A 21,206-nucleotide genomic window follows, 5' to 3' on the forward strand; every position below is an offset into this window, starting at 1 on the left:
GTGTGTAGCTTGTGTAGAGGAGTCAGGCGCAGGACACAGATATGAGTAAATAAATGTAATTTACTCAAAATAGACAAATACAATACAATAAAGCGAGCCCACATAACGGACCGTATTACATACAAACAATTAGGCAACATAGTGGTTAATAGCATTGAGCCAGAAATCAAAAGGTTGCTTGTTTGAATCCCCAAGCCGACAAGTTGAAAAAACTATTAATGTGCCCTTGAGCAAGGCACTTATCTCCAGTTGCTCTGGATAAGATTGACTGAAATGTAAATATATTGTAAAGCATGACAAGTTAACACAACAATGACTACAAACCATGTGGTATGTAGTAGCAGCAGCCATGCTTGCCTCCATTCCATAGGACCCCAAATGTTGTCACTTGTCTCTCTGGACACATTCAGTACATTCCTTTCCACTATGCCAGTTGCCTATTAAAGTAACTGCCAGTGCAGAGAAGGCTTGGGGACAGAAGAGGATTACATCACTATTGCAATGGCGCACCCCAATGCTTCATGTAATTGCGTTCATGTTTTCAAGTGAGACAGGGGTTCTCATTCAGTCGATGTTAGATTATTTTTTTATTTTTTATTTAACCTTTATTTAACTAGGCAAGTCAGTTAAGAACAAATTCTTATTTCCAATGACGGCCTACACCGGCCAAACCCGGACAACACTGGGCGTATTGTGCGCCGCCCTATGGGACTCCCAATCACGGCCGGTTGTGATACAACCAGGGTGTCTGTAGTGATGCCTCTAGCACTGAGATGTAGTGCCTTAGACCGCTGGGCCGCTCGAGAGCACACAATAGCTTTGTTGTGTCATGTTATTTAGTATTCTGAAACATGACTCTTTCTGTTAGGTTTCTTTTAGGCTTTCTAAGTCACCATCCACTACTAGCGTGCGCGTGTGTGTGCACGTGCACACACACATACACACACATCCATCTCAACAGTGTAGAAAAATTATGAACATGTGTGGTGTAAGACAGAAAAAAATACGTTTGAAGGATTCTCTTCATGTGAGGAGCTATAGCCCAAACCAAGAGGTCAGGAGAGGACAGTAGTGAGGGTCTGGCGTTTGATATGGGTCAGTGAACTGGAGGTACAGTAGGGGATTTTATAGTATCAGTTCTGATTTTGTTCTGGAAATATGAGTTCTTTGTAACCATCATATTGATAATACATCTACCATATGAGAGTAAGGGCAGTACACCCTTACTTTAACATTGTTACCATACATTTTGATGTCTATTTGTTCTAAACATTTTGATGTTTATAATGTCTTATCATACATAGGCTTATCCTGTAACTACATGGTAATAATGTAGTACGTAGGCCTACTGTCCCTAGTTATTCCACTTTATGGGCTAGCTACTCTGTTATCACATATGTAATGTGTTAAATTGTGCAACATAAACAGATGACCATCATATCATCCTATGGCCATATGCCTTCACTTAATTAACATAATACAAGAAAAGCTTGAATGAGAGTGACGTAGCTAGAAGGAAGTACCTCCCTGAGTGGGAGTGAGTGGCTCGCCTACGAGGGAGTGGACGAGGGGAAAGCTGAGGGCTACTGTAAACTCACTGCATGAGAAGAGCGTCGCTGAAATCGTCTGAATACAATACACAAGTAACCTGCGCTTTTCTATCCTTATAAATATTGGACCTTCTGTCTGGTGCTTCTGTTTTAGTTTTTTGTGCATTTCTCTGTGAAATAAGAGTAGACTATGTCGAGAGCTGCCTTGCAAATAATTTCTCTTCCGTCTTTCTGGGACTTTGTAGTTAATGTCTGAGGATTCAACCCCAGAACGCAATAATGTAACTGAATCAAAGACTTCTTTTTTTTCGGGACAAATAGGCCTAGCTACACAGTGTTGATTGAAGCAACCGATTGAGACAGTCATACGCTCGTGTTCCAAGTGAGGATCAGCTCAAAGCATATCCAAAACGCATTACTGTTCCAATGGATTCCTGAAAAGGGGCGTACCATATGCAAGAACCAGACATTGCGGGCAGATCATTCTACTACATTCTGTACTGTAAAGTTGACTGGCTGCTGGAACTAGAAATGTATGTTAGAATAGCACCATTTCTTTGACCCGATTAAATATTTGAATGCGCATGTTTTTAAAAGAAAACAGTGTTTCCACACGCTCTTATTGGAATAGGCTATGTCATTTGGAAATACGATTTGATTACTTTGTATTATTTTCTACCACGGCTGGAACAAGCGTTGCTATGCAGATCATGCACTGTTGGCCAATGTTAGCGATACATTTGATCGTCTGACACCATATCTCATTTTAGGGGATATCTTTTAGGCTGTCTCAACCAACTATTGGAAATGTATTTTGCGTAAACAGCTTTTTGGATATTACAAAACCATGATGGCAAACGAGAATCCTTATAACAGTCGCTTCATTGTCGAAAAATACATCCATCACAAACTGTTGAAAATGGGATTTGTATGGAAATTTCAAGGAGAAAACGATTCTCCAAATAATGGCTTTGGGGACCCCTCTACACCCAACTCCCCCGAAGTTTTTGCACGGAGGTCCCAGCCCACTGCCGCGGGAGAGGACACCGACTCTCCTTACCAAAACAGGAGTCCGCAACCTGACCCACATGCCAGGCTCCACAGGGTCCTGCGCGATGCGGGTGGCGAGATTGAAAGAATGTATCAGCGGGACTTTGCAGAGATGTCGGGGCAGTTGCATTTTACACCCAGCACGGCACAGAGAAGGTTTACCGCTGTAATAGATGAGCTCTTCAGCGACGGGGTAAACTGGGGTCGGATTGTGGCTTTCTTTGAGTTTGGAGGGACAATGTGCGTGGAGAGCGTCAACCGGGAGATGACGTCCCAGGTAGACAACATCGCTCGTTGGATGACGGAGTACCTGAACGGACCCCTACAGAACTGGATCCAGGAGAATGGTGGCTGGGTATGTTTGTTAATAAATCATTCCGCATTTGCTCAGCCTCTATTACACCTATAGGCATATATGCATCAGTTGCAAATGCATCAGTAGTAAGCACATAAACTTACAGTGGATCAATTCCTTCAGGGGAGCATGCACCTGACCCTACCATTACCTCTGTCTTGTCAACAAATCAGACTACTACCATTGTCTAACATTTGGGTTCCAATGTCAGCCAACCCTGTTATCACGATGGGGACAGTATAGGCCTACATGGATTGATAATTGTCTGTTTTTGCTGTCCCTATTCTCCTGGCTGATATTTCAGTCAGTCAAGGGAAACCCTACACCTAGTCTGACTGAAGGTCAATCACACACTGAATGAGCTTGACTGCATTTTACTCTGTAATTTGTTTGCCAGATGTTTGGAAACGGCTGACATAATTTCTCTCCCCCAACATGTGTGCTTTGAGTTGAACTACTACACAGCATGATGTCTTCAAAGAGAAACTTGGCGTGTTTCCACCATTCCAGTTTGAATGAATGAACAGAGCGTTTCCCTATTTAGCTTCCACATCAAATGGAGAAAAAAAGCCTCCTCTGTTTCAGTCTCTCCTCTTAGTTCTTTACATCCTGTCCGTCTGTTTTACTGCACCGCTCAAGCATTGAATAATTTATGGCTGAAATTAGAACAGGCACACCATGCTTTCATACACTCCCATCTTGGTGTAGTAGAATCTATGTCTAGGTTACCATAATCACGAATGCACTCATTTGGTAGTTAATTCACCCTCTTTTTCTTTGATTGATAATTTGCATAATCACGGATGAGCAAATGAACTGCTCAAATAGAGAAGCAATGGTTACAGGGACATGATGACCAAATCAGTTCCATGGCTGCGTCCGCGTGCGCCATCATGCGCATGCTGATTTTATCTATCCTCACCAGACGCATTCATGACACACAGATTAAAATACCAAGACCAACTATGAACCAACGATATTAATTAAGGGAGAGGTCAAAACACATATGAAACATCCATGTACATTTTGCTAACATTTAGCTAGCTTGCTGTTGCTAGCTAATTTGTTTCGGGGTTGTTATTTTACCTGAAATGCATATGGTCCTTTTTTTTCCTGGATCTTTGTAGAATGTTGACCAATTTTGAGTCACACAAAATGTGTGTTTTCTACTCCAACAATTAATCCACGTATACAAGTGCAAACCTAGTTAGTTTTTATTTAGTTTTCTTTGATTAATATTGCCTTGTACATTCTTATTCTATGGATTTTATATGGGGGTTGGCAACCAACTTTAAGGTGCATAACCGCCACCAACTGGACTAGAGTGGGGACCTCAGTTCATCTTTCAATCACCCACGTGTGTATATGCTGGTTTAAACCAATGAGTAGATGGGAGAGGTGGGACATGCAGTGCGTCTAAAATATAACTCTATTTTAGCGTCTGGCTGTGCAGTCGCCTGTTGGCGCGCGCTTGTTTCAATTAATTTATTGAATAACATGTATGTGTACATTTAGTTTGGTCAGCATGTTTACATTTGATTGAGAACTACGTTTATTTAAATGTCATCATATTGATGAGGCAATATCTTTCATGACCTCTTTACTTGACCCGTCGTCATGATTAATGTGGCATGTGTGGTTCCCAACACACAGGCAGATACTGTATGCATAGACTGCTGTGGAAAAGGAGAGTGGAGGTGGTAGCTGTCTGGACAGAGCAACAACTAGAGCAGAATAAATAGCAGGGGCCACACAATACAACCACCATCACCAGGGCTGCTAGGGAAATCACATTTTCATTATAAAGTTGCGTGTTATTTTGGCAGTTTCTTGGCGTTATTGAAGATGTCTTTGCACCGCAAAACAATAACTGTTTCCCTGTGTGTGTGGTGTGGTGTGGTGTGGTGTGTGTGTGTGCGTGTGCCTGTGTTTATATAATATTTTTGCATAGCAGTGATCATTTCTACTTGTTCCATCAAAATTAGGAAGCAATCAACACTGAGGTACTTTTCATTGGTTTGTATTATTCAGAAGGTTCCAGCACTCCCATCTCGAGCCAATCAATGATTCATTTATTTAATTTTGTCATCAAAATAACCATTTTGCATTTGTATTAAGACTATGTTCACAGAGGAAGACAAGTTCCAGTTAAAATAGCATTTACACTCTTTGAATTTTATCCATGAATTACTCTTTCCAGTAACGTAAACTCACTCACTTTTGTACATCGCCTTGGTCCATACAATTGACCTTATTTTAGCGCCCCAAAAACGTAATACTTCCAGATCAACTGTAATGTCAATACCATTGTAAAGCACACTTTCTCCCCTTTCCAACAAAATAAATGACATGACCTAAACGCTGCCTGTTTCTGCATAATTCAAGCAGGCAATGAGCTCCGTCGGGTCTTTTTAAAAATGGCGGGTGGGGAAGCGAAACTAATGCGTGATAGTAAGAAGGAGAGATGTTGTATGGGAAAACTGCATTTTTTCACTTGATCTGTCCAACTTATCACCTTATCGCCTCTAAAATGTAAATAAAACACTATAACGAGTTTATATAATGTGTGATTGCGTTCCTATTTGAAGGTTTGTGTCGAATTTGAATCAAGTTTTTAGGACGGTGCTAAAGTGATTTTCAGAAGTAAACAGTTTTTTTGAGAGTCGTGATCGCTTGCAGTGACAAAGCAAAATATGACTAGGTATCCCCCCCTTACCCTCATCACTGTCCATTTCTTGTTTTTAAACGATGAGAGAAGTGCTACAACTGGTAGAGAGAGATTGTAAGACGGAAATAGTTGCTTTATGCGTGCTGTACGTTATGGCATGACACGTCACGATGTAACGGAGGGTCCATTTTTTCAACTTTTCTCCAACACTATAGAGCCCTTACCATGTCAATCAACTTTGAATAGAAACGTAGTTCACACCCCCGGAATCGGTGCAGCCAGAAACCGGAAACATGACCAGTGACCGGAAACATGACCAGTGACCGGAAACATGACCGAATACAAACAGTGTAGCTATTCCCTCCGCAAGGCAATCAAACAAGCTAAGAGTCAGTATAGAGACAAAGTAGAATCGCAATTCAACGGCTCAGACACAAGAGGTATGTGGCAGGGTCTACAGTCAATCACGGATTACAAAAAGAAAACCAGCCCCATCACGGACCAGGATGTCTTGCTCCTAGGCAGACTAAATCACTTTTTGGTCCGCTTTGAGGACAATACAGTGCCACTAACACGGCCCGCAACCAAAACATGCGGACTCTCCTTCACTGCAGCCGACGTGAGTAAAACATTTAAACGTGTTAACCCTCGCAAGGCTGCAGGCCCAGACGGCATCCCCAGCCGCGTGCGCAGACCAGCTGGCTGGTGTGTTTAGGGACATATTCAATCAATCCTTATCCCAGTCTGCTGTTCCCACATGCTTCAAGAGGGCCACCATTGTTCCTGTTCCCAAGAAAGCTAAGGTAACGGAGCTAAACGACTACCGCCCCGTAGCACTCACTTCCATCATCATGAAGTGCTTTGAGAGACTAGTCAAGGACCATATCACCTCCACCCTACCTGACATCCTAGACCCACTCCAATTTGCTTACCGCCCAAATAGGTCCACAGACGATGCAATCTCCACCACACTGCACACTGCCCTAACCCATCTGGACAAGAGGAATACCTATGTGAGAATGCTGTTCATCGACTACAGCTCAGCATTTAACACCATAGTACCCTCCAAACTCGTCATCAAGTTCGAGACCTTGGGTCTCGACCCCGCCCTGTGCAACTGGGTACTGGACTTCCTGACGTGCCTCCCCCAGGTGGTGAGGGTAGGTAACAACATCTCCACCCCGCTGATCCTCAACACTGGGGCCCCAGAAGGGTGCGTTCTGAGCCCTCTCCTGTACTCCCTGTTCACCCATGACTGCGTGGCCATGCACGCCTCCAACTCGATCATCAAGTTTGCGGACGACACTACAGTGGTAGGCTTGATTACAAACAACGACGAGACGGCCTACAGGTAGGAGGTGAGGGCCCTCGGAGTGTGGTGTCAGGAAAATAACCTGACACTCAACGTCAACAAAACTAAGGAGATGATTGTGGACTTCAGGAAACAGCAGAGGGAGCACCCCCCTATCCACATCGATGGGACAGTAGTGGAGAGGGTAGTAAGTTTTAAATTCCTTGGCGTACACATCACAGACAAACTGAATTGGTCCACCCACACAGACAGCATCGTGAAGATGGCGCAGCAGCGCCTCTTCAACCTCAGGAGGCTGAAGAAATTCGGCTTGTCACCAAAAGTACTCACAAACTTCTATAGATGCACAATCGAGAGCATCCTGTCGGGCTGTATCCCCGCCTGGTACGGCAACTGCTTCGCCCACAACCGTAAGGCTCTCCAGAGGGTAGTGAGGTCTGCACAATGCATCACCGGGGGCAAACTACCTGCCCTCCAGGACACCTACACCACCCGATGTCACAGGAAGGCCATAAAGATCATCAAGGACAACAACCACCCGAGCTACTGCCTGTTCACCCCGCTATCATCCAGAAGGCGAGGTCAGTACAGGTGCATCAAAGCAGGGACAGAGAGACTGAAAAACAGCTTCTATCTCAAGGCCATCAGACTGTTAAACAGCCACCACGAACATTGAGTGGCTGCTGCCAACACAGTGACTCAACTCCAGCCACTTTTATAATGGGAATTGATGGAAATTGATGTAAAATATATCACTAGCCACTGTAAACAATGGTACTTAATATAATGTTTACATACCCTACATTATTAATCTCGTATGTATATGTATATACTGTACTCTATATCATCTACTGCATCTTTATGTAATACATGTATCACTAGCCATTTTAAACTATGCCACTTTGTTTACATACCCTACATTACTCATCTCATATGTATATACTGTACTCGATACCTTCTACTGCATCTTGCCTATGCCGTTCTTGACCATCACTCATTCATATATCTTTATGTACATATGCTTTATCCCTTTACACTTGTGTGTATAAGGTAGTAGTTTTGGAATTGTTAGGTTAGATTACTCATTGGTTATTACTGCATTGTCGGAACTAGAAGCACAAGCATTTCGCTACACTCACATTTAACATCTGCTAACAATGTGTATGTGACAAATAAATTTTATTTGATTTTGAAGTCAACACAGTCGCTACAGTCCCATTCTTTTCTTTGTAGCCTCGTTTGAATGTCACGGTTGCGCACATTTGTACGGAATGGGGTGAGTTTACGTTAGCTATTCATTATCATTAGCATTGTTCCAGCAAGACCAGATTTTATAAGTAGATTTATTATAGTTATTACTAATGCCTGTATACAATATACTGTATATTGTATTGCTGAGAGAGCTGGTTGTTAAATTTCGTTTTCTATATTCAAATATGTTGGGTGAGTCTTGTCTCAGTCTGGTTGGTAAATCAGTACATTGGCGATGAAGGAGATTTGTCCAAATGGGCATCTGGCCACTGGCCGTCTATTCATAGATTTTGCCTGTGTGGTGTCAGTTACATCAGATTCTGCACACAACGTACAGGTACAGCTTGTTGTCAGGCGAAGACAGGCTTGCATCATTCCACTAGTGTATGTATGGATGTGACAGTAAATGAGACAACTGAGTTTTTCTATGCTCTTGCACGGTCACCGTTGAAGCTTTAAAGGTCCAATGCAGCTGTTTTTATCTCAATATCAAATCATTTCTGGGTAACAATTAAGTACCTTACTGTGATGGTTTTCAAATTAAAATGGTCGAAAATAAACAAAGAGCAATTTCTCAAGCAATATTTTTGCTTGAACTGTCTGAGTGGGGAATCTGAAAACTAGCTGTTATTGGCAGAGAGGTTTGGAACTCTCTTTCTTATTGGTCTATGAACTTATTTACCGCCTGGTGATATCACCGGGCAGGCCAAAACTCCATCCCACCACAACAGGTTCAAATTTCAGGTGGTCTTTTCAAACAGCTCTTATACTAAAAAGGCATTAACATCACAGGAGGTTGGTGGCACCTTAATTGGGGAGGACGGGCTCATGGTAATGGCTGGAGAAGAATAAGTGGAATGGTATGAAATACATGGTTTCTATGTTTGATGCCATTCCATTTGCTCCGTTCCAGCCATTATTATGAGCCATCCTCCCCTCAGCAGCCTCTACTGATTAACATAATTTTCACAATTTCACAGTAGTATCCCAACCTTATAGTGTGGTAATAAACTAAAGTAAAAAATAAAAAGTATATTAAGTAAATGTTTTCTTAACTCTAATTCTTGAACTGCATTGTTGGTTTTAAAGGCTTGTAATTAAGCATTTCACAGTAACCTGTTGTATTCGGCGCACGTGACATACAATTTGTTTTGATATATACAAAACCCAGGCAAATTACATGTTTGACTACACTGGACCTTTAAATCTTGTTATCCAATTGCGAGGACGAGGAACTTACTGTCTTGGGGGTGTTCCTTATATCTTGTCTGTTTCACTGTATGTACAGCACAGGAGGTTGGTGGCACCTTCATTGGGGAGAACGGGCTTGTGGTAAGGACTGGAACGGAGTCAGTGGTATGGTATCAAATACATCAAACACATGGTTTCCAGGTGTTTGATGCCATTCTGTTTGCTCCGTTCTCGCCATCGATGTACAGGTCAGGTAATAGAGAAAGGTTGTTCACTATCACATTTTGAGCTGATCATGGTCTTTCCCACAATTCCTCTGATGTGTCCTCCTGGCACAAAGAAATCTTGAAACGATGCGTTACAACCAAAGAATGTCGATGTCAGTCAGATGCATCCTCTAAATTGGTCAGATGGCTTAGCTTATTTGTCAAGAAGAATTGACCTTTCCCCCTTATGGTTAAGCTGTACTTATTATCCTTTCTTTTGAATCCATGTGATTCATTAATCCTCGGATAAAGCCTGCCGAATAATTGCGCCGTCTGTGGAGAATACATGATTCAGCTGCGCTACCCTGTGCCTTTTCAGTACTACTGTTATTTCAGATCCCCTGCTGGGACAACCCTAGTTTACCAGCCTGTGATCAAGACCCTTTGTCTTGTATTAGCCCAATTAAATGTCTGTTTTATTTTGAGTTTCTGAAGAATTGCCTTCATATCTTTTTTTGTATTTCGTCCACAGGTAACTGTTTGTGGTGACTTATTTTGTTGTTTATTCTGCAGGTTGACGTTTAGTCCCATGAGTCTTGGCCTGGAGGCAGAACTGAGCGATTAGATAGGGCAAATGCAAAGTCAGAATTGGCTAAAGATGATTTTTTTATGAAAAAAATGTGCATTTTGGTCTTAATTTAAGGCTAGGGTTATAGGCATTACGGTTAGCAGTGTGGTTAGGGTGAAAGTTAGGTTTAAAATGTGTCAGCTCGTGACCACCCTGCAGAGCTGCCTCCAGAACAAGATTCATGATGAAAAACGCTAACCTGCATTTATTGTTTATTACCCCAAGAAGAGTTTGACTTTGAATGCTATTTTTGTTTTTGTTTTGAGAGCCTTTTTGTCTGGGGGATTCCAGCCCAAACAAGTCCGTGCTGATGACATCCTTAGTAAATAAGGTGGGGAAAGGATGGGAATGTTTACAGACAGGAAAAGATCACTTGACACCATGGTAAAGGGGGCATGCTTTGCCTTGTGGGTGGCTTGCGGTCCAGTTTGTTCCTTTCTATGACCCCCTTTACAAAAAATTGTCCAGAGTTACATTCTAGTTATGATAACAACATATGTTTTATACTGTAAGTAAGGCCTAGTATGGGCCACAATTATGAACTTCGATTCCCTTTCTCTGTTATTGCAGAATAGCCAGAGTATGCTCTGGGGGCCCATTACTGTCTCTTTTTGACCAACTTCTTCTATGCTGGGAAGATTTTCCACTTCTGCTTTGTGTGTCAGGAAAACTTTTAATCACAATAAGAGCTGCATATAGTTGCCTCCAATTAATTGGAAGACTTTGACATTCTTTAGGTCTTGGTTTCAAGCTTTGTTCTTTGTTGACGTGAGGGTGTAGGGAGCCGACGTTGCTCTTTCATGTCGAAATGTTTCTTTTTTAAACGAACAAAAGCCTTCTCAAATTTAAAGTCACTCACTCTTTCGTACTCTGTAGTTAGGATTGTGTCAAGGTAGGACATGCCTGGCATGAAGATGATCACTATACCACATCATACTGTAGTTTACCCCAAATGGTCCAATGGTTAAAATCAGCAAACTGGAAATTTCAGTATCACCAACTTGATTTTTACACTTTTTTAGGGTGTGCACTTTTTTAGGGTAGGCAAATGAGGACAGGTGAAGTGTGTCGTTTGCAATTGCCGGATTGCAGCTTGCCTAACGAGGTTTTCATTGTCTGCTTACTGCTAATCTCTAACTAATTTAATGTGTTTTTGTCATGCTACAAATTATAGTTGTTGGTTATCATAGTCACTGTACATGTTCCTAACTGCCTATCATGTGGAGGAGGGAGGAATTACATGAATTTAGGGGATTGAGCTGCTTGTTAATGTACTCCGCAGCTCATCCCTTTTGGCTCAGTTTGAGATGATTGCGGTTAGCCTGTTGCTATTAAAAACATTTGAAATAATGTCCATTCGTTTGTCTGGACAGGGCATTTGAGCTCAATCAAATATAACGAGTGATAACAAATGACTGTGTTCGCAGGGCACAAATGTCTCTGCAAATTTAACAGCAAATGTATTTTGTATTCTCATTTAATCACTCTGGGTTACATTCTCTGTATCAATAAGTTACCAACCTTTCATCATTTTGCTCTTTAGTTTGTGTGAGTAGGCTAGAGTCATTCAGGTGCTCAACCCACGCAGTGCATACCTGTGGCTCTTGGCATTTGTTTGTCTCGATGAAGGACGCTGATTGGCTATGTTTACTGTCAGGTGGAGCTCAATGAGGCATGTTTGACCTGCTTGGTATTACTGTGGTGGTAGTAGAGGAAGGGGCGTTGAAAGAAAAAGAAAAGTGCTTCAATCAGTGGAACGTCACTCAGGTATTCATTTCCCTGTATATGTGCCTCTTACCAAGAGCTTTCAACTGATATTGTTTATATAAGCGAACTCGACACAGAGCAGTATGTGAAAATCCCCAGAGATAAAGACAAGAAAGACCAAGCAGGAGCTTTTCTCTTTCTGATGTTTCCTACGAAATAATGGCTTCAAACGAACCCACTGCATATTGTGCAGTTGGCGTATCTACCCTCACCCCTCAGGCTATCAGGGCAGAGGAGAGAGAAGAGAGGAGAGAACAGAGGGACGACGGCAGTGGTAAGAAAGGGGTGTGGGCCGAAGAGAAGAGAACCAGGAGCAGTTTGAAAGGAGAAGAGAGCAAAGCTGATTGCAGAGGTAGAGGGAGACGAGGAAAGTATGAGAAAGGGAAGTGTAGACGGATGGAGGAGATCCGTGGGTCAGCCGTCGCTGTGTGTCCTGCTTACGATGCAGACTGCAATGTACGGGACCCATTAACCTAGATAATACCAGGATTTTAATGGAATACAAGGAACAGACACCTTTATAATATTTTGGGGAATTGTATCTGCATGACATCGTTATGGAGATGAGAGAAGAAAAAAAAGATGAAAAGCACAAATCACAAACATCTGACAGAATTAATCACAGAGAAGCTCTGATATTTATTTTAAAGAAAGCATTTCTAAAAGAATTCAGAGTACCTACTTTTCAAGATCACAGAGAGGGAGGAACTGTGGAACTGTGCGCTACAGTAGGAGGTCTCAGTAGAAAGTTAAAACCGTAGGGGAAATACCAGAGTAACCTTGAACACACATCTAGAGATTAACAGAACATTTCACTTTTTAGCTTTGAGTCAGAAAATACCCTAAAAACCTTATTGTTGCCACCAAGTTCTTTGTGTTTTTATTAATCGGTCGTTCTGCAGAGCCGCCCTTTTCTGCTAAATGTAAATGTGGTCACATTTTGTTTAAGAAAGTTTTGTGTCTGGGTAAGCCCCTAACACATACAAATACACAATGATCTGCACACACCCCAAATTACTATTGATGTAAAAGGCCAAGCAGATCTTGGTTCAAATACTATTTCAGCATTTGTTAAAGCCTGCCTGAAGTGCAAGATGGGTGGTGCTTACACTTTTGGGACAATTGTATTAGTTCCATTTTGCCAGGCAAGCTGAATCAAATCCAGCTAAAGTATTTGCAATGATTTCAAATAGTATTTGAACCCAGATACGATTCCAAGTCCAATAAAGGTCTGTATACTGTAGTATACAGCAGGTTGGGCCCCTGTCACAGCTCCAGACTGGCTCAGGGATCCTTTGTTGGCCAAAGCAGATTTGCCTTTTGTGAGGACTGTGGATATCTGTAATCTGGTCAGAATTGATTTATATCCCATTTTAAAGTAATGGGCTAGTCGTATGGGTGTTACAATACTTTTGTCCATCTGCTGTGGCTCCACACCAGCTTACAATTGGTTGGTTTTCTTCCTCAGTTGGTTATCTGCCTGGTTGTGTCAGCTGGTAAACTCTTCGGAAAAAGGTTTCCAAAAGGGTTCTTCGGCTTTCCCCATATGAGAACCCTTTTTGTTTCCAGGTAGAACCCTTTTTGTTTGGGTTCCATGTAGAACTCTTTCCACAGAGGATTCTACGTGGAATTCTATTCTAGATTCTATTCTATGTGTTAGGTTCATACCAAAATTGAAAATGTAGTGAATGGGAAAGAGACTAAAAGTGAGAGATTAAGAGAGAGGATATGTACAACAACATACCACACAAGGGTTGTCAACATACTGTACAAAGCCATAATTACAGTTGCTGGGACTGTTAGGATTCAGAAAATGTTTACGAAAACATTAGTTTTTTCAAACTCTACACATTTCCAGACTCATTAGATTAATGACAAACCATCATCCACCTTGCCATTGGGGACCAAACTAGAAGTCTTTGCTCCGGTTTAACCCATGCTATATGGGACATCAACATCAAACCCTTTGCCCATCATCAACTATTGTTTGGAATGTAGCCTGAAGATAAACAGGGGTACATTTTGACCACAAGGGTTAAATAATGTCATAATTTTGAAACCAATTTTTAAATGAAAAATAATCTATATTTTGTATACTAGTTGTATACTAAACTGAAAACGTGGACTCAATAGTAAACTTTGTGATAAAGGACCAAATTTTGGTATGTACCCTGAAAAAATATAGACATGGAGCCACCCCAGATTTGGCCATTGGGGGGGGGGGCATGGCAGCCACTATAACTGAAAAATACAAATTGTAAATACATATTTAGCTTCCAGTCAATGTCTTTATACCAAGTTGAGTGTCATATTTCAGATGCAATTGGAACTGAGTTGATATCCCATAGCGTTCCGGAGTTCGAGCTAAAAGTCTGATGGCACCGGTGCCCATATCGCGCATATCGATCAAATTTGACTAAAATGTGTGAATTTGTTTAAAAATATGTTTATTTTAGGGTAATTTAAACAATTGACTTGTGTTACAAAAGGTTAATAAAATAAAGTGATGCTTGACAGACAGTGTCTCTTTGCAATCATTAATTAATAGAAAAATTACCCCTATTGGCGTTTTTAGGGTTAACTGAAGATGTCAGTTTCATTTCGTAGAGTGTTATGTATTTCGGCAGCACTAAGGTATTCAACAACTGTCTCCATCTTGCATGGAGATAGGGACAAAGCACCCTGTCAAGTACATGTTTTCTTCCTCCTGTAGCTGTGGAGTCGTCTGTCCCCTGCACAAAGGGAAATCCGTTTCTGTTTGACAAAAAAACCCATGCCAGTACCATGCAATCCACCCCGCTTCCCGTCAAAACACGGTTCATTCAACCACCCACACAAAAGTTGTCAACGCTGACAGTTGGCACATAGGAGCATTTAACTGTAAATCCATGTCTCCCGCTCAAAGAGGGACAGATGCAGACGGTACACACACATACATATAAACAAACAAGTACAAAGACTCAACCGACTGGTATTTACACAAAAGGACATACACACATGAAAAGTACACAGACTTGCATAAGAACAGGGATTTAACATCGAATACTGAATACACACACACAGAGTTGAACAGGTCCACACATTGAAAATAGAAATGGGAAAAAGACACACTCAGATGTTCAGATGAATATAAACACTGTGTTTGGTGTGCATTCTGCACCACGGTTTTACATGTGGGAGGGTGTGTGGGCAGGTTTGTGTGGCTTGCTGTAATGGAATTAGTCTGGGAGCAGGGTACAGATTGCCTTGTTCCCTTAGATGTGTTGCTTTTAAACAGTCTCTCTCTCTCTCCCTACTGTTCTGCAATTGCCTCAGTCTCGATTCTGTGATTTGTTTATTTCCTCAATATACAACCAATATAAAAGTCTCTCTTACTTGTTCATGTAAATACTGGTTATCCACCACATTTGTTGTTTTTTTTGTGCTTGTTTTCATTTTGTGCTATAGGCTACAGTATTGTGTGCTTCCTTTGTCTCTCTGTTTCTCTCTGGGCAGAAGCACTCATTTGATTTATTATCCATGTCAATGTTATCTTGTCTTTGGATCTTTTTAAACACAAGGAGGTGTGCTAGTTGCTGGAAATGGAATGCACCTGTATATTGCAATTATGGAAAATATAATAGGATTTCTCAACTTTGCTCTGCACCAGTCAGGAAGAAACAAGAAACTCTCCTTATAAATCTAACTACCTACTGTTTTCATGAACATGTCATTACAGACCAATTTGTCACAGTGGAAGTCTTGTCAAAAGTGTGGTGGAGCACAAGCACCCATTCCAAGTCCATTATTCCCTTGGCTTATGTCGTCTAAAGGAAACAGATTCTGGGTGCCCTTAAAACAGTGTAGAGGGGCTGAAGCCACGTGTTCCTCCTCTCCGGTACCGCCGGGTTGGGTTCTGGCTCTGTCGCTCGCCATCTGGTGTACCGTTTGCACCCGCCACCGCAGGGCCTGTGATCCCAAAAAAAGCATGCACACAAAAAATGACATTTCCTACAGGCGGTCCAACTGGAGCTCAGTACAGTCCTCAAAACATGAATCCCCCTCTTTCATATGTCCACAGTAAGCTTCTCCCTCTGGACTAGAGATAGCCAGAAGACCAGAAACTCGGCTCCCATTCACAACTGAAATTATTTTGGACAATAATAGGTCTGTTTCCTCATTGTGGTTTTGACGTAATTTTGTGTGCGCTTTACACTGTTGTACCCTCTGTAAAACGCAGAGGGCAATACTCCAAAAAAACAATATTCTACCCAGGAGCCATTGCTCACTGCCCCTGTTGAATGCTAATAAGCCGTTATTAAAAAGATACGGCAAAGTTTAAGCAGCACTGATGTCAGATATGGCAGAATCAAAGCTTAGATAAGTCAACCAGTAATTATGTATTTTAGGTTCCCTCCGATGTGCAATGAATTATTCATCATGCCTGCGAAGGAGGCAGTCTTTTCCTGTTAACATTAAACATACTGTCTTTTGAAATTTGAAGTCGCTCATTAACTAGCAATGATTACAATTCTTTTCCCCCTTGATCAAGTCTCTCTTGACTGGGTAATGCCTCTGGTCCGTCAATAGGGCTGAGATATTACTTGGTGCTTCAATGGTGTTTTATTTTTTGGGGGGGATAAAAGAAAGTGGTGCTTTGAGTTTGAGCGATTTAAAGCACACATTTAGGTTGTGTCCCAAACTCGAAGACATCTCTTAGAACATTCCAGTAAAAGCTCCACAAATCAACAGGTGCATTTGAAACACAGCCTTGGAGTTTTTACTCATCTACCCTCCACTGACCTGCTCTTCGGCACATGGATGCATCATGATGAATCTATTAGCTGCATGTAATCAGTAATTGATTTAAATGAATGATACTAAAGTTTCCATGAAAGCTGGGGGAAGTACAAGATCACTTGCAGGCTTCGGTCTTGTAAATATTGCATCACTACTCTCTTGCACTGTCTGTGTGTCTGTGTGTCTGTGTGTCTCTGTGTGTCTCTGTGTGTCTCTGTGTGTCTCTGTGTGTCTCTGTGTGTCTCTGTGTGTCTCTGTGTGTCTCTGTGTGTCTCTGTGTGTGTGTCTGTCTGGTTCTCTCCTCCCTTTTTACTTCCCTCAACCCTTTCCTGTAAATTAATAATTCATAGTGATGCTAACATCCAACCCTAAACGGGCCACCCTCACAACAAGAGGGCCATGTCCTACTCTCTGCCACACGGTCATGTTCTTGCATGAGGACGCAGCTGGAGCGAGGATGTGTCCACTCCTCACAGATACGTGTCATCACAAGACGTCATGCAGAGGGTTGATAGCAAGCATGCTGGGATTTTTTTTGGCGGGGCACGCGAAAACCCCAGCAGTGCAGTGTACACATCACGCAGGTCCCATTCATGAATGTATTAACATGCAATGTACAGAAGGCCTTCTGCTTTGCTCTTATTGTCTGTCTGTAAATATAGGCTAATGAGGAAGCATCTGGTAATGCTCCGTTGATTTGGTAATGTTACAGAGCTTTAGGGGAAATGTTGAATACTTTGACTTAATGGACTCAATTGTATCTTCCATAGGAATCGGAAGTGAAAATACACTATTTTAAATCCTGGCTTAAAACTTTGTTACTCAACCTCAGCGACCACCAAGCTCTATCACACATGTGAAACTCAAGGCCCGCAGGGTTTTAAGAATTTAATTTGAGTTGTTTTTGGGGGGGTGATCTCAATCGACAGTGACGTTACTAAAATCAAATTGGAAATTGGGTAGAAATTATAATGAACCTACATTTATAGTCTCTTCACTCTGTCCAGCTTGCTGAGCATCGAACATTTTCGAAAGCACATTTTGACAAAGTAGACATTTTAAGTGCAGCCCTACGGACCTTGGTGAAGACCGAATTCGGCCCACAGGGAAATTTGTTTGACACCTCTGGTCTATAAGTAGTGTCCACTCGTAAGACTGAGGACATGCCAACCCAACCTCACCCTACCCTCAATCTTCATTGTGTCAGGGGATTATAGAGGGATTTCCTGGATCATGCTGAAGCCATGGTTATTGCCGTCTGCTGGATTAGTGAGAGGCGCTCGCCAGGGTCGTTAGTTGGCCCCGGCTGCATTCGCGTACCACCATGGGTATTATCCCAACAATTTGGAAACTGTGTCGTAATGGGGTCAAGCCTTGGCCACAAGTAGAATGTAATAGGAAGAGGCTGTATGGGGCGCCACTATGTCTTCCTCCTATAGCCTCCAGGTTACCCCCGCCTTGGGCAACACATTTTCACCATCCATGCCACAGCTGAGGCTTCAGAAAGGCTACAGTAGGCCGTCTAAAAATAGACATGACTAGTGTCGGCAGCTTCAATTAAAGTGTTTCCCCCGTCCTGTTTGGTATATTTTTTTAAGCAATGACATCATCACCAAGAGACAAGTGACTTCATAAAGATGCTGGTATGATCAAATAAAAATTATGATCAAGATTCATTATGGCTACTAAAAAAGACCATTCTCATTCAATGCCTCTGTCAAATACACTACTGTATATATACAAAAGTATGTGGACACCCCTTCAAATTAGTGGATTCAGCCATTTCAGCCACACACGTTGCTGACAGGTGTATAAAATCGAACACACGGCCATACAATCTCCATAGACAAATTTTGGCAGTAGAATGGCCTTACTGAAGAGCTCAGTGGCATTCAACGTGGCACCGTCATAGGATGCAAGTCAGTACGTCAAATTTCTGCCCTGCTAGTGCTGCCCCCGTCAACTGTAGTGTAAGTGCTGTTATTGCAAATCGGAAATTTCTAGGAGCAACAACAGCTCAGCCACACAAGCTCACACAACGGGGCCGCCGAGTGCTAAAGCGCATAGTGTGTAAATATTGTCTGTCCTCGGTTGTAACATTCACTAACCGAGTTCCAAACTGCCTCTGGAAGGAACGTCAGCACAATAACTGTTCGTCGGGAGCTTCATGAAATGGGTTTCCATGGCCGAGCAGCCGTACACAAGCATAAGATCACCATGTGCAATGCCAATGCCTACCTGCCCCAATGCATAGCGTCAACTGTAAAGTTTGGTGGATGAGGAATAATGGTCTGTGGCTGTTTTTCATGGTTCCGGCTAGGCACCTTAGTTCCATTGAAGGGAAAACTTTCTCGTTTCTGTGCTTCCAACTTTGTGGCAACAGTTTGGGGGAGGCCATTTCCTGTTTCAGCATGACAATGCCCCAGTGCACAAAGTGAGGTCCATACAGACATTTTTTGCTGAGATTGGTGTGGAAGAACTTGACTGGCCTGAACAGAGCCCTGACCTCAATCCCATCAAACAACTTTGGGAAGAATTGGGACACCGACTGTGACAGCAGCAAAGGATGGACCAACTCCATATTAACGCCCATGATTTTGGAGTGAGATGTTCAACGATCAGGTGTCCACATACTTTTGGTCATGTACTGGAAGAGCGTGAAGCATAACATTGTCCATGCCATATTTATTCTGCAGCGGGCATCTTTGAGAGTAGAGGTATTACAGTCGGTATTCAGTCAGACAAGAGCTTTCTAGAGAGAGAGGAGGAAGGCAGGATCTACCTTCTGATTCCTGGGCAGCATCATGATTGATAAGCATCTAATCTCCTTTTAAGTTGGCTAATAGTGCAGGTGGTGGTGATGCTGATGGCAGTGGAGGTGGTGGTGATGCTGGCAGCAGTGGTGCTGGTGGTGATGCTGATGGCAGTGGTGCTGGTGTTGATGCTGATGGCAGTGGAGGTGGTGGTGATGCTGGCAGCAGTGGTGCTGGTGGTGATGCTGATGGCAGTGGTGCTGGTGGTGATACTGATGGCAGTGGAGGTGGTGGTGATGCTGATGGCAGTGGAGGTGGTGGTGATGCTGGCAGCAGTGGTGCTGGTGGTGATGCTGATGGCAGTGGAGGTGGTGGTGATGCTGATGGCAGTGGAGGTGGTGGTGATGCTGGCAGCAGTGGTGCTGGTGGTGATGCTGATGGCAGTGGAGGTGGTGGTGATGCTGATGGCAGTGGAGGTGGTGGTGATGCTGGCAGCAGTGGTGCTGGTGGTGATGCTGATGGCAGTGGAGGTGGTGGTGATGCTGATGGCAGTGGAGGTGGTGGTGATGCTGATGGCAGTGGTGCTGGTGGTGATGCTGATGGCAGTGGAGGTGGTGGCAGCAGATTGGAGTTCTCTCAGAGGCTGACTTGGGCTCCCCCCACGGCTTTTGTTGGAAGCTGATGGGGTTTGAAGTGCCGGGGGGGGGGGGGGGGAATGGGGATGGGGAGAAGGGGGTATACCAGAGTGATGAAGAGAGATGAAAGCAAGGGAACTGTCACATTCCAATGTATTGGGATGTAGTTGAGGGAAGACAAACTTTCTCACAGGCTTGCAAACATAAACACACACAATGATGGAGCATGTATCATTAACATGACACACATCCTTGCATGCACCAAATACACGTATAGGTGCGTATAACAAGATACAAGAACATGTACAGTTCAATTCGGAAGTTTACATACACTTAGGTTGGACTCATTAAAACTTGTTTTTCAACCACTCCACACATTTCTTGTTAACTATAGTCTTGGCACGTCACTTAGGACATCTACTTTGTGCATGACACAATTCAGTTTTCCAACAATTGTTTACAAACATATTATTTCACTTATAATTCACTGTATCACAAACCCAGTGGGTCAGAAGTTTACATTCACTAAGTTGACTGTGCCTTTAAACCAAATCAAATCAAATGTATTTATATAGCCCTTCGTACATCAGCTGACATCTCAAAGTGCTGTACAGAAACCCAGCCTAAAACCCCAAACAGCAAGCAATGCAGGTGTAGAAGCACGGCTTAGAAAATTCCAGAAAATGATGTCATGGCTTTAGAAGCTTCTGATAGGCTCATTGACATAATTTGAGTCAATTGGAGGTGTACATGTGGATGTATTTCAAGGCCAATCTTCAAACTCAGTGCCTCTTTGCTTGGCATCATGGGAAAATCAAAATAAATCAGCCAAGACCTCAGAATTTTTTTTGTAGAACTCCACAAGTCTGGTTCATCATTTCTAAATGCCTGAAGGTACCACGTTCATCTGTACAAACAATAGTACGCAAGTATAAACACCATGGGAACACACAGCCGTCATACCGCTCAGGAAGGAGACACGTTCTGTCTCCTGGAGATTAATGTAATTTGGTGCGAAAAGTGCAAATCAATCCCAGAACAACAGCAAAGGACCTTGTGGA

At 42.6% G+C, this 21,206-nt stretch overlaps 1 protein-coding gene across 2 annotated transcripts in view; it reads left to right on the forward strand.

The window, feature by feature from the left end:
- Positions 1-1,511: 1,511 nt before the first annotated feature.
- LOC110535287 (apoptosis regulator Bcl-2) overlaps positions 1,512-21,206 on the forward strand; it is a 69,795-nt gene continuing 50,100 nt past the window's right edge. Inside the window, exon 1 of one of the 2 annotated variants that reach the window (XM_036934900.2) lies at positions 1,512-2,955. In XM_036934900.2, coding sequence (XP_036790795.1) covers positions 2,398-2,955 — 558 coding nt within the window. In that variant the 5' untranslated portion in view covers positions 1,512-2,397. The remainder of the gene's footprint in view (positions 2,956-21,206) is intronic. The other variant, XM_090189442.1, reaches the window with a different exon arrangement.

This window comes from Oncorhynchus mykiss, chromosome 11, assembly GCF_057628025.1.
Source record: "Oncorhynchus mykiss isolate SJ-2025 chromosome 11, ASM5762802v1, whole genome shotgun sequence".
NCBI classification, from domain to species: domain Eukaryota; kingdom Metazoa; phylum Chordata; class Actinopteri; order Salmoniformes; family Salmonidae; genus Oncorhynchus; species Oncorhynchus mykiss.